The 13,268-nt window shown below is 43.6% G+C and overlaps 1 protein-coding gene across 3 annotated transcripts in view; it reads left to right on the plus strand.

The window, feature by feature from the left end:
* Positions 1-13,268, plus strand: part of nfasca (neurofascin homolog (chicken) a) — a 73,661-nt gene that overhangs the window by 10,415 nt on the left and 49,978 nt on the right. For all 3 annotated transcript variants that reach the window (XM_083970984.1, XM_083970985.1, XM_083970986.1), the window contains exons 2-3: positions 7,373-7,435; positions 12,429-12,606. In XM_083970984.1, coding sequence (XP_083827110.1) covers positions 12,510-12,606 — 97 coding nt within the window. In that variant the 5' untranslated portion in view covers positions 7,373-7,435; positions 12,429-12,509. The remainder of the gene's footprint in view (positions 1-7,372; positions 7,436-12,428; positions 12,607-13,268) is intronic.

Genomic DNA, 13,268 nt, shown 5'->3' on the forward strand with positions numbered 1-13,268 from the left:
GGATGTCCAGTATGGCTTTCATTGAATAAGTTCATATTTTTTGTGAACGCCAAACTGAATGAATCACTCACAGCTGTTGAAGTCTGTTTTAGGCTTGAGGCAGTTTTATGAACAAACAAGTGAAAACAGATGAAAAGAAAACCATGTTTTTATGAAAAGTGCCCTGCACCTTTGTTTTTTATTATTTCAATCTCAACATTGTTCTTTTGAGTGTTAAATGTAACTCATGTCTATGATTTTCCAGCGGTACAATAACTCATTAAGCTGGGAGTGGTGATGATTTGGGGCGGGTGGTGGACTGCAGCGGGAGGCTCTATTGAAAAAGAACAAAAAAAAAAAAAAAACTGAACAATGGGAAAAAAGTGAAGTACTTCTTTTGTGGTAGTGTGAATTTAGTAAAAAAAAAAAAAAAAAAAACAGAACCCAAAAAGAGGTTCATTTTCATCTGTATAAACTAAACTTTGAACTTGTGAACTTGTGCCTCACTGACCGACAGCGTTGAGCCTTAATGAGCCTGGCCCAGTGAGTGACCTAACATTGATCTAACCTCCAGGAGGCGGCTGCCCTCTCTGCTGCCCCTCTCTGCTGCCCCTCTCTGCTGCCCTCTCTGCTGCCCCGCTCTGCTGCCCCTCTCTGCTGCCCTCTCTGCTGCCCCTCTCTGCTGCCCCTCTCTGCTGCCCTCTCTGCTGCCCTCTCTGCTGCCCTCTCTGCTGCCCCTCTCTGCTGCCCCTCTCTGCTGCCCCTCTCTGCTGCCCTCTCTGCTGCCCCTCTCTGCCCCGCTCACTGCTCCTCACGCTGCCGTATGTGGACTCCAGGCCAAATACTTTAATCATTAATCACTGTGATGATATGATCCCACTGAAATTACACAGACCTACAACTGTGACTGCATCATGATATCAATAAATGGTTAAGCCATGTGTTGATGTGGACTGGTAGATTTAAACATTGCCCCCATTTTTTCTTTTTCTTTTATCAAATTCTGTATTATACTGAAAAACCATTTCTAGTGTGGAACACATTTGGGCGGGTGCCAGCTCCCCGTGGGTGGGTGTGGTTTCTGACTGAGAAGAGTGTGCCTGGAGGGATCACTAAATGGTCTCTTTGTATGTCATGAATTCATGATGTCATGACGAAGGTGAGAGGGGACGTCTTTAGTGTGATTGGCTGCCAGTGGGAGGTCTTCAATATTTCAGATGAAGAACGGAGGAGGAGGAGGAGGGTGGGGGGTGTTCTTTGTTAAGGCAGGTAAAAATAAACCAAACAAGAAAACTGTCAGCAGCACACAGGTTTTGGTGATTTAGATTTTTTCTTTTTTTTCTCCCTGCTTTTGATGTGTTAATAAAGAGGTGTGACATGAATACACAAACGACTCTGTTCAATACACCAGTTCATCAGATATGGGCGAAAGTACAAAGATAGAGGAGGCTGAGCGGGGACGGACGGACGGTCACTGGGCTCAGATGAAGACATCACATGTGTGTCTGTCGCCGGCTGTCTGCTGATGAAAACACTGGTTTTGTTTTATACAACACAGGACTGGTGAGAGACTTTGTGTTAGGTGGACAAACAATGTTACAACATCTGGCATCTTATATTCTCCCAGGTCTTATTTTCTTTTTCTTTCCTCATTGAAAATCTATTATTATCAACCTTTTAAAAGGAATCCTAAAATTAGCTCCGGGGAAAAAAAAAAGAAGATCTTTCATTTCATTTCTTCCTCTCCTCCCTTACACCACAGTGTCTGCCTCTCTCTGCTCCGCTCTTATCTCTCTGTCTTGATCTGTAGCTTTGCCTCCCCTCCCTCCCACTGGCCTCCCCCCCTCCACCCTGTCTGTGTGGATGTGATGGGTAGAAACTGACGGGGGGTAACGAACTGATTGGGGTCCACCACCACCACCACCTCTGCCTCTTGTATTTCCTGTTCAGACTGTATGAACTCAGTGGTTCATAGTGGTGGAGGAGCATCAGAGGACTGGGGATGGGATGGCTTGTTTTGATGTGTGGTTCTGCTGTCTGCTCTGCTTGTTGTTGTGTACAGTGGACGCCCAATTTCTATTATAGGAAATATTTAACCCTTTATGTGCTGGATACGTGCAGCCATTTCTGACTCCGATTATGATTATATTTTGAAAGTAAAGGTGGACACCACAAAAGAAGATGTGAGATAATTTTATTATAAAATGAGTAAAGCCAGTATAACTTAAGGCTCAGAGTGTGGTGATAGTAGTATCATCAGTAAACAGTTGGTAATAGGACATTGGTAGCAGCAGGGCTATAACTAGTGAATCAACAAAGAACATCATGTGTAGCTGCTTGAGTCAGTGAAACTGCACTAATGACACATCTTAACAGGTATCGCTGCAGGTGCACATGTGTGCACGTGTGTGTGTGTTGTGTGTGTTTGTAGCTCTGTCGCTGCAGGTGGCAGTCATCATTTATTAAGAAGCCTCATAAAAGAGGTTGTGCGGACACAGGAAGTGTTTCAGCTCACATCAGTCCAGGAGCTCTGGGATTGATTTATCTCGAGTCGAGCTGCAGGGGCACTTCCCCTCAGGGCTGGAAACACACACACACACACACACACACACACACACACACACACACACACACACACACACACACACACACTGCTAGATCTTTTTTCTTCTCTCTCTTGCTTGACCCTTAGGGACGTCTCTCTCTCTCTCTGTCTCTCTACCTGTTCATCCTTGTCTTCTTTTCCTGCTCTTTTCTTTTCTGTCTGTTATTCAGAAACCTGTGAACCTGCCTCATCTTCCCTCTTCATCCCTACTCCGTTTCCTCTCCTCTCCCACTCTCTCCTTTCCCTCTCTCTTTGGATTCAAAGTAGGTCATTCTGCAACATCGAGCCTCAGCTCCTGCCAAGCATGACATCCACATACACACTCGTATCGCCTGGCAACCATGCGTTCACCCTGCACCCTCTCTGTCCTCCATCCTTCTTCTCTCCATCTTCCACCTTCCCTGGAGGATGTGCTCGGTGCAGAGGACGGCCTTTGCAATCTGACACTGCTTTGTTTTTGTCCCTGCTTGTCCACCGTAGGGGGCCGGGGGTTAATTGAGCGGGGCTTTGTCGAGGATGGAAGGGTTAAATTCACACGTAACGCTTGTACGTGTTCAGTGAAAGAGCCCAGGAACCGTCCACAACACCGACTGTGATCTAAACTCTGCTGCTGCTCACCACCTGTACTACAGGTTAGACTCTGACCTACAATATATGAGCCAATTATTTAGTGATATTGCGACAAATTACGCTAACTTTTTGTTGGCTAACATTATTATGCCAAGAGATTCTAAAACAGGACAAAATAATTTAGTGTTGATCAGTTCTCATGGTGGAAAAGCTGAAATGAAAAAAAAAAATCGAACAGAACCAACAAGAGATATGAAATGGAACAGAATAAAAAAGAAACTAAATGAGAGAAATTAAAGAAAAGGAAAAGAAATGAAATAAACTAAACTAAACTGAGCAACTGACATATTTCTCTATGGCATCTTTCCTTATTGGGTCGTTGCTGCTTTGTATCACTGATCCCCAGCCAGCCATTATGATGTTGAGCTACAGTGACTGTTAGGGGACATGTTTACTAATTGTGTATTTTAGTGTGTGTGATTGGATTTGCCCTCATTTGCGCTCTTGTCTCCGATTTCAGAGCCCCTCACCAGCACATAAACGCATCACGATACAAGTCAGAGTTCATGCCTCCAGCTGGGACACCACACAGAGATAATGTTGTTGTCATAGTCACTGTTATAAATTATCCAGCATGAGAGAGTTTGAATGTTTCTGCCTGGGTTGGGTTTTCAGAAATGACATGAAATGAATGGTTGTCAGTGAAGAGCTTTTTTTAAAGAATATTTTTAAAAGAAAAAGTGGATAATAAAGAACAAAATCTGTTGTTTTTAGGGTTAAATCGTCAAAAACAATTAAACCATCTGGTACAAATAAAACAAATAACAGTGAACACCACAGTCAGAATGATTCTGTGCCGAGCACTCAAACTGGATTCACACAAACACGACTCATTATGTCGTTTCACACAAACATGAACCCCACACCTCCCACACTTCTCCCAATTATCCCATCAGCTCCTGAGAGTGGTTGTCACGGCAACCCCTTTAAAGACCATTTATACCGAGGAAATGATGTCACTGTCATAGAAAGACTTCACCGACACCCCCCCCCCCACACACACACACACACACACACACACACACACACAACCTATTTAGCATGTGACCCGTGACCTTCTTGTGTGTGCATGAGCCTTTTATTGTGTGTGTGTGTGTGTGTGTGTGTGTGTGTGTGTGTGTGTGTGTGTGTGTGTGTGTGTGTGTGTGTGTGTGTGTGTGTGTGTGTGTGTGTGTGTAATGTAATGCACTGGGTTCAAAGGTCATAGCTGCAGGGTGAAAAGGAGGTTGAAGTTGTATAGGGATGGAAGTAATATACACACTATACTGTAATACACAATTTACACACAGTCTTGTCTTCATCGTTTCAGAGGACGTCACTGACCTTTTCCTAACCTTACAACATGTGTTCATCTTAACATTTAATTATTTACTTTATAGGGACTTGATGTTGTCCCTACAACATGAGTTATAACTGGGCAACACACACACACTCACACACACACCTCAGGGACAGTCATTAGTGAGTTGTTGAGTGCGGGATATGTTATAGATCAGCAGGGAATAGCAGGTGATAGACTGGACATCAAAGTGGCCACACCAACCAGCCAATGCACACACACACACACACACACACACACACACACACACACACACACACACACACACACACACACTTTGTCACACACGCTCCTTCCAGCCCCACGAGGCTTTTGAAAGCAGGTCAGAGAGCTGCATTGGGAAATGTTTGATCAACATCAGTCATTTTTTATTCACTTTTATTCACTTCAGTTTATTATTTACAGTCTGTTTAGATGTTTTATTCAGATACAGCTTAACATCTTCTGTTGATTCATTTTAAATAACACTAGAGTCAGATGTGGGTGTGACTCTAGTGTGTGTGAGCTATACTTTTTTTATTATAACTATCTAATAAAGGAAATATACAAACTAATAGACTTACAGTTACAAAAAATCTAATACGATAAAATGCAACTACAAATGTCACATTAGCATTTGTTTTGAAAATGGCATCGCAATTAACACTTGAGAAGATCAGATTGTGGTAAGATGATCTCATCTTCCACAGGCTCATTTGAGAGAAATCTAATCTGCTGAGACCTGAGGATGATTTACAGAACGGACTTAATGTGCTGTAAACGTATTAAGACCAAATGTTGTAGAGCACTTCCAGCCTTGGTTCACCACATTCACTGGGAGTCACTGTTTTACAGCCAAAGCTTTTCTTCACATAATTGAGTTCATCCTCGGCTGAGACTTCATTACTACATGTTAAAATGTTAAATGAATGATAATGCCACAAGTTGAAGTTGGTGAGTGTAGAGACTGTGAGAGGCCTGATGGAGGTGCTCGGTCCACAGGAGGTGTAGCTGGTCATCCATTAAAAGGCAACGAACAAACACAATGTAGACAACATGATAGAAAATGTCAAGGGAATGTAATCGACTTCTAAAATGATAAAATTATGCTACAAAATGGAAAAAGTCAACCAGAACTCTTAGGAAAAGGCTGAATGCTTTACTCTGTCATCTCTCTAACAAAACAGTGGCCTTGAACCAGTGAGACAAAACATCATTTTTAGATACAGTAGTTGTACAGCACAGTATATGGCAGCACATTACAGCATCGTACATTACTTGTCACTATGAATTTGATCTGTTTGGGTTTGTAGACTGTGTTGTGAGGGTGACGCAGGGTCAGGTTCAGAGTTGAGACCGTGCTGCTGATAGAGATGTAAGCAGCAGAGTCTCTTACTCACACACACTCCCCTCAAGTAGGCCAAACTGCTACCATACCCGTTGGCAAAGCACTTAACCCAGTTAAACAGTTCTTCCCCCAGATGTTCAAGATGTACCATACTGTACTCAGAGTGGGGCGTACTGTACAGCTGTAACACACACTGGGTGAACGCTGCAGTCATCAGATGGAGTAAAGTTCTGGAAATCAAACCTCCATCTGCTCGCTCCCTCGCGTCTACTGTATACGTCTTGTGGTGTGTTCACTGTCACAGGTAATGGCTGGGAATCCACAGCTTTTTACCTGTGAGTCAGCAATAACTGGCATCCTCTGATTGTCTATAATGGACACATTCGGAGAACATCTGTCTGCAGTGCACAGCTGTAAAAGGCCCTGACAGCACCTCTCCACATTCAATTAAGCTTCGGAGGATATTTTCAGTAAGAAACTGTACACTGTAGCTTTATGATGTTACAGCTTTCATTGTAAGTGTTGTTCTTCTTGATGCTGTGATGAGTGAATGTGGGTTTAAGGACTTTGAATGTTTAACTTCATACCTGAGTAAAGACCAAATCTCTTTAAGAACAGGCTTGTATAACATGTAACCGACAGCTCCAGAAGTTCAGTATCACATCATTGCACCTGTGTGTGTTTGTAGTTTGCACTGTGATCGGTTTCATTGTACTGACTGAAGCTTTTTCTTTTTTCCTCACTGTTGCACAAACTGTGTTGGTATTCCTGTGTTTTCTTTTTCCATAGAGGCTTTTCCACAGTCCTCAAGGCAGTCTGTGTGTTTGCGTGTGTTGTTCTGTTTGTGTGTGTGCATGTGGGGGAGAGATTGTGTTCAGCAGCAGCAGCAGCAGCAGCAGCAGCAGTAGCAGCACAGGCAAGAAGGACAAAAAGAAAGAGGGAAAGAGCATCCTGTGATCCTGAGGGCAGCGGCTGGCGCACAGACGAGCTCTTTGAAAGCACAAACACACGAGTGGAGAAATAACACTTATGCAGACAGTCCTGAGGCGTGTGTGTGTGTGCTGTTGTCGACCGTATCTTCTTCCTGTGCTCAGGCTAACAAAGACTAATGAGCAGTCAGCACATCTGACTAGAGTCTCCAGATGTCTTTCACCGCATTGTCTCTCTGAAGCCGTTCTTACCGTGTTCTGTCTCTGTGACCTACAACCTCTCTCACACACACACACACACACACACACACACACACACACACACACACACACACACACACACACACACACACACACACACACACACACACACACACACACACACACACACACACACACACACACACACACACACACACACACACACACACACACACATCTCACATACATTACTGTGTATAATAGCGGAGGCTGTGGTGTGATGCTTTCTGCCTGAACTCAGTTGCACTGTATGTACCTGTATGTATTAATATTGATGATTTCCTCTGTTGGTGTCTCACCAGGTCTGCTCAGTGGTCAGGACAGAGTGGGTGGACAGACAGAAGACAAGTGTCCACATCAGCAAAGTAAGTCGGCCTAATGTACATAATGTACTGTACATCAATGCTCCAACGCAACTACTGCCAAGTCATGAACAGTGACAATGACGTTATCGAAATGTGTCTGAGACTAAAAAAATCAGTTTGGAACAAAAGATTTTTCTTTTCTTCCATAAATATGCACCACCTTTTTTTTTTTTTTTTTTGGTGGATGCATACAGTTGCTGCAGTATTTATGTGTGTGTGCAGCGCTCGCGACGGCAGTGCCATTTCTGAGGTGGAGCGCTGAGGGTAATTGCATGTGATGGGTGGAAGGCTATTTTTGGGAGGATTGGTGATGCTGCATTTGGGGTATATGTGTGGAGGTCAGATGGGTCGTGTGTGTGTGTGTGGGGGGCAGTTTAAGTGTTGGTGCCTCCAGCTCTGCCACTGACTCATCAGAGAGATAATAAAAAAGTCCAGCGTTTATTTTTAGGATTTGCCCTGTTGCCCTCCTAGATGTATTTTGTAATGAAATTGCTCAGATAGTAGTTAGTAGTTACTAATAAACAGTAAATAAATAATAAAATGCTTTATTATACATCATTTATAAGAGGCGTCATGTTAAGAAGTGGCAAACCAAGTAAGAAAAAAAACAGACGATTGGAGTGGAGAAATGCCATGTTTCTTTTAAACTTTTAAGAAAACAACTGTTACTGTAGCTAAACCAAGCTCATACAATTATGTGGATTCCTACAGCAAAGAGAAAAAGGAGCCTTCATTATATATATGAAAAATGAAAATATTCACAGCAAAAACCCACATTTGTGTTGCTAAAGTTACAAATAAGAATTTATAATTGACTCGTTCTCTTCTTACTTTGAGAGGTTCAGTACTTTTGTGATACACACAAAGGGACAAACTTGTTGTGTTAACAGGCATGGACATTTATGGGGCGTGTTTACACACACACACACACACACACACACACACACACACACACACACACACACACACACACACACACACACACACACACACACACACACACACACACACACACACACACACACTACACAATAAAACACAGAGTGAAAATGTACATGTAAGCCAACATGACTTCACCTCCTCATCACTGTATCCTCTGTGTTTTGTCCCTGACGTGCAGCAGCACTCAGCAACATCCAGAGAGACTCTAATGGAATCTCCCTGTGCTGGGAACAATGAAACACTCGCAGCTGGTACTAATGCTGCGTGAGTGTGTGTGTGTGAGTGTGTGTGTGTGAGCAGTGAGCACACATTCAGACACACTCACATACATGTGGGGATGGGCATAACTGAATATGAATGCTCTTTCTGGAGGGACAAAGAGGAAGCACAACAATGAACTTCATGTAATTGCAGAAGGTTAAAGAAAAAAGGCAAAAGGCGTAATAGTAAATAAAAGACACATCCCTGCTGTTGTTCACACAGGAACTCCACATTTCCAGTGCGTCTTGTGTCTGCAGTAAAAGTGGTCTACAGTCAGAGAGCAGATCCTTTTATTTTTCTAATGAAACTGGAGATCCAGTTATTGTTCGTGGTTTGTTCCTTTCAAGCCTTTGAATCGATGAAATAATCCGAAATGAAAACCCTCGGCAGCTGATTGGTTGAGTCGAGTTTGCAGCTGTAATAATCGAGCTTCAATCATACTAATCGTGGCTTTTTCTTCACTGCTCACAGAGGAGGAGGAATTTTAAGTGGCCTCTCCTCAGAAATATGAAACCTGTCAGGGCTGAGATAAGAAACAGGGTTTAAAGATTAATTGATTTATTCTGCAGTCGGCCAGACAAGACCAAAAAATGTAATTTACCCCAACAGACTTTAAAATGTCTGTAGTCTTGTTAATGCCATTAATGTTAGTTCCTCTTATTGAAATAAGTCATCTACAGTGAAGAAAAAAATGTTTAATTTAGCAAATATATGTAAATTCCCTGCAGTTTCTACAAGTAGGTTAACATTTGTATCTTTCTATAAGTGTGTGATGCTAATACGAGCCTGAGGTTGTGAACCTTAGCTAACTCTAACCTAGGTCACCTTGTGTCCCAACATGAGCAGCAAAACAAAGTCAGGGCAACTAAAAAATGTGAAACAACCCCGCAGCTGACTAACACAGGGTTAGAGGACAACTGACACGACCACCAGTCCTCGTTTTGTCCTGTGCACAGCAGAGGACGACTGACTCAGAGTTTGTCACTTCTCACCTAGTTTGACATCATTTATTTATGCTCTGGTGCTGTTGGCGAGGTGGTTGCCGGTCGCTGCCTAAACAATGAATGAGTTAAATAAGAAAGAAGCGAGGCTGGCCTGTATCTAAACCACCTGGAGCAGGAATGGACCTCAGAGCTTCTATCATAATCAATAAATCTACAGACCTTGACCCCATTTCACAACATGTCTCTCTCCTCAGTGTTCACATAACTCCCACAATTCCTTCAAATCTCCGGCAGGCTGCCTGAAATCAGCTTCCTTGAGCCGCTGTAGCTGTGAAACCCTCCCCTAAACTGAGCCGAGTCCACAGTATTCACAGTCTGAGCCCTGGTTTAGCTTTATCTACACTGTATAATAAACAGTGTCTCGGTGCCTCACTAAGAGCTCTCGTACTGCAGGGTGTCGAGGCCTCCACATGTGGAGAGAAGCTGTTGACCTATTTCAGAGCTTTCACTGCTCATCTCTCTCTGTCTCCCTCTTTCTCTCTCTCTCTCTCTCTCTCTCTCTCTCTCTCTCTCTCTCTCTCTCTCTCTCTCTCTCTCTCTCTTTCTATGTTTTTTTTCTGCGGGGTGTAGATCTGCAATTTAAATCAGGTTTCTCTCTAAAGGCTTACATCGGACTGATTGGTGTGCTCCTCTTCTTATTTTTTTTCAACTGTTCTTCTTGAGTGGCTCTGGTGTGTGTGTGTGTGTGTGTGTGTGTGTGTGTGTGTGTGTGTGTGTGTGTGTGTGTGTGTGTGTGTGTGTGTGTGTGTGTGTGTGTGTGTGTTACAAGAAGTCAGTAATTAACAGCGATAGGGTGATACCGGTCAGGTTTCGCAACAGCTGGGATGCAGAGAAATGTGTGTGTGTGAGTGAGATGAGGGTGTGTCGGGGTGTGTCTTCATCCATGTGTAACTATGTACTGTACCTCCCTCTTGATCTGCATCCATTCATGTTGTTGTGTGCGTGTGTGTGTGTGTGATTGGCTCCTCATTCCGGCCCATGTGGGGGCCGCGGCTCCCCAGGGGCAGATTAGCTGTTTAGTTGAATACAGTGGGATCGACGTGCCACCAGATGGTTTGTGCATAATGTGTGTGTGTGGTAGGTGTTTGCAGGTTTTTGGGTGATGACAACTGCCCTCGGGCCAAAAAGCTGTTGTGTCCCCGCTGTTGTGTTGTTGCACCGCTTTAGTTAAAGAGACAACATCAAACTAAACTGCGTTTATGACCCATTCCTGTTGTGTTTCAGTATGAGAGAAACATTTTGTGTCGTTATCACACAGTCACAGTCATTACACAGCAGAGCATCTGGTAATAATGATCAGAAGAAAGTTTATTGATTATATGTTTTCAAAGGCGTGTTGAGTTTGGTTTATTTGTTGGTTATTGTTTTTTCATGATGACGGTCAGAAAATAGAAGAATCAGTAAATAAAAATTAGCAGTAGGTTAAAGACAGATTATTCTATTTATGGCAGGATGTTTAAAAGACAACTCAGCAATACCTTAGAGAGTGCAAATGATACAAGTGCTCAAATCACAGTGTGACAGAAGAAAAAAAAAGTAGAGGATTAACAGTGGGCAGGTGGTGCTGGTGTGGTTGCTGTCATGTGGAGAAGGTGGGGGGTAAATTAGAAAACTCTTGGCTTGTAGCTCAAGCATTTACACGCTCTCTCTCAAGAGAGAGTCGACCAACTGAACGTACTGTAGCCTTCATTTTTGCTGCCAAACAATTCAGATGTGATCAAAGATCGGTCATGTGCAGGAAGGGAGCTTTTACTCAGGTGGTTGGTTGTGTAGTTTTAACCACCCTGGATGTGAATGCAGGGGAATGAACGAAAAACCTCAGAGCAGTGACCTGGGATCAGTTCTTCATTTTCTCAATAACAGAAAACATTTAGCTCTGAAATGACATAGTAACTGTGTCACAGGTGTGACCTACCAAAACACAGCTGAGATGTAAAATATCATAATGTTAATGGGAATAACAACAAATCATAGATAGTGTTTTTTTTCTGTTTGTTGGATCAAACAAAACATTTGGAAAACAGTTCCTTTCATTTTGACCTCTCAGCATTAGAAAGTCCATAAGTGGATTCATCAGGTGGGACAGTGCAGAGACAGATCAAGTCTTGAGATTTGAAAAGTTTCACAGTGTTAAAAACGTGTGTATCAGTTGATGTGCTTAGTGTTTGTATTTTATTCTACTTTATTGTATATTTTTGTCCAGTGTTACAGCTCTTTAAATCTTATTGCGTCAGCTTTTCTAAAAACGAACAGTCAGCAGAGCAGCCGGGACGACGGTCGCTGCTCAGCTGAATCAGAGGAGCTGATTCCTGTTGAAAGGGGGAAAAGAGAGAGAGGGGAGAGAAACAGGACCATCATTTCGTTAAAAGATATTTCCAGTTATTTAATCTACACAAAGATAACACCTGTGAGCCAGGGGGTCTTTTAGATTTTGCCCTGAACCAAAGGCACAGGAGGGATTACAGACTGGTGAACTGGAAATTCTCCATCCCAGTTTGTGCTCCACATTTCTGACGGTCTGTGTTTTCCTGTGACTGGAGCGTGATCCACTTTAAGAATCAGAGCTTCTCTGGCTTTGTTTCCAGGCTGCTCTCTCTGGGGAGCCACAGGGACTCAGCTGTGAATGTAGGCCATAGTCAACACACTCTCTCGTGCCAGAACACTTATACACAGCTACACACTCAACACGCACACAGACGCTTTCTACTGTACACGTTGTGTATACTGTATGGTGCACTGTGCTGTGTGTCCATCCTAACCATCTGTCTCCGCTTCTGCGCTCACAGGTCGTCGGCGCAGCTGTCAGGAGAACCGTCTAGCCAATCGGGAGAGGCGAGGGGAGAGGCGAGCTAATCGAAGGGGGAGAGATGTTGGGGCAGGGCGGGCATGCGGCCCTGACTCTCGTGTCATTACTGCTGCTGCTGCTGTGGCACAAAGCGACACCCATCGAAGTCCCACAAGACTGTGAGTCAGCTGTCAATCAACCCACACAAACTAACTCAGTATGTTACAGCACATGCAGGAGGCTAATTATTAGATTTCCATGTGGCGTCAGGCTGGTGCTGTGTCACCGTCCATGGGCAGCATCCTTCAGATCTATGACGGTGTGGTCTGTTAGCCGCAGCAGGGCTTTTTTTTTTTTTACAAGGAGCACAGTGGCCCCTAACTTAAAAATGTAGGGGCACAAGCAGAAAATTTATGGGCGCACACCGTAAAATCAACTTGCAAACCAAATATTCACATTTCCTTTCCATTCATGATCCTCACACACATTGCCCTGCCACTTGTAATGACAGATTGCAGATTCTCCGAGTCGTCCCTTCCAAAAGTGTTACAAAACAAAACAAAACAAAAACTACAATGTACTGGTTGCCCCCATTTAGGGGCCGTCTGGAGCCCTGCACAGAGAAAGCAGAGCTGAAATAAAGGCTGCACACGTTGTCCTATGAGAGAGCCTTCAAAACGCATCAGGCAGTCACACTGCTGCTGTGACACACTCGGTCTCAGAAGGATGAAGTGTCTGAATTTGAGCTCAGCCTGTATCCGTGTTTTAGCTCACATTCGCACAAACTCATTCAACTGTCTGCCGCTGACACAGAGGCTGCTCCAGTCTGCCTCATCAAGTT

This window comes from Trachurus trachurus (genome assembly GCF_905171665.1).
Source record: "Trachurus trachurus genome assembly, chromosome: 5".
NCBI classification, from domain to species: Eukaryota; Metazoa; Chordata; class Actinopteri; order Carangiformes; family Carangidae; genus Trachurus; species Trachurus trachurus.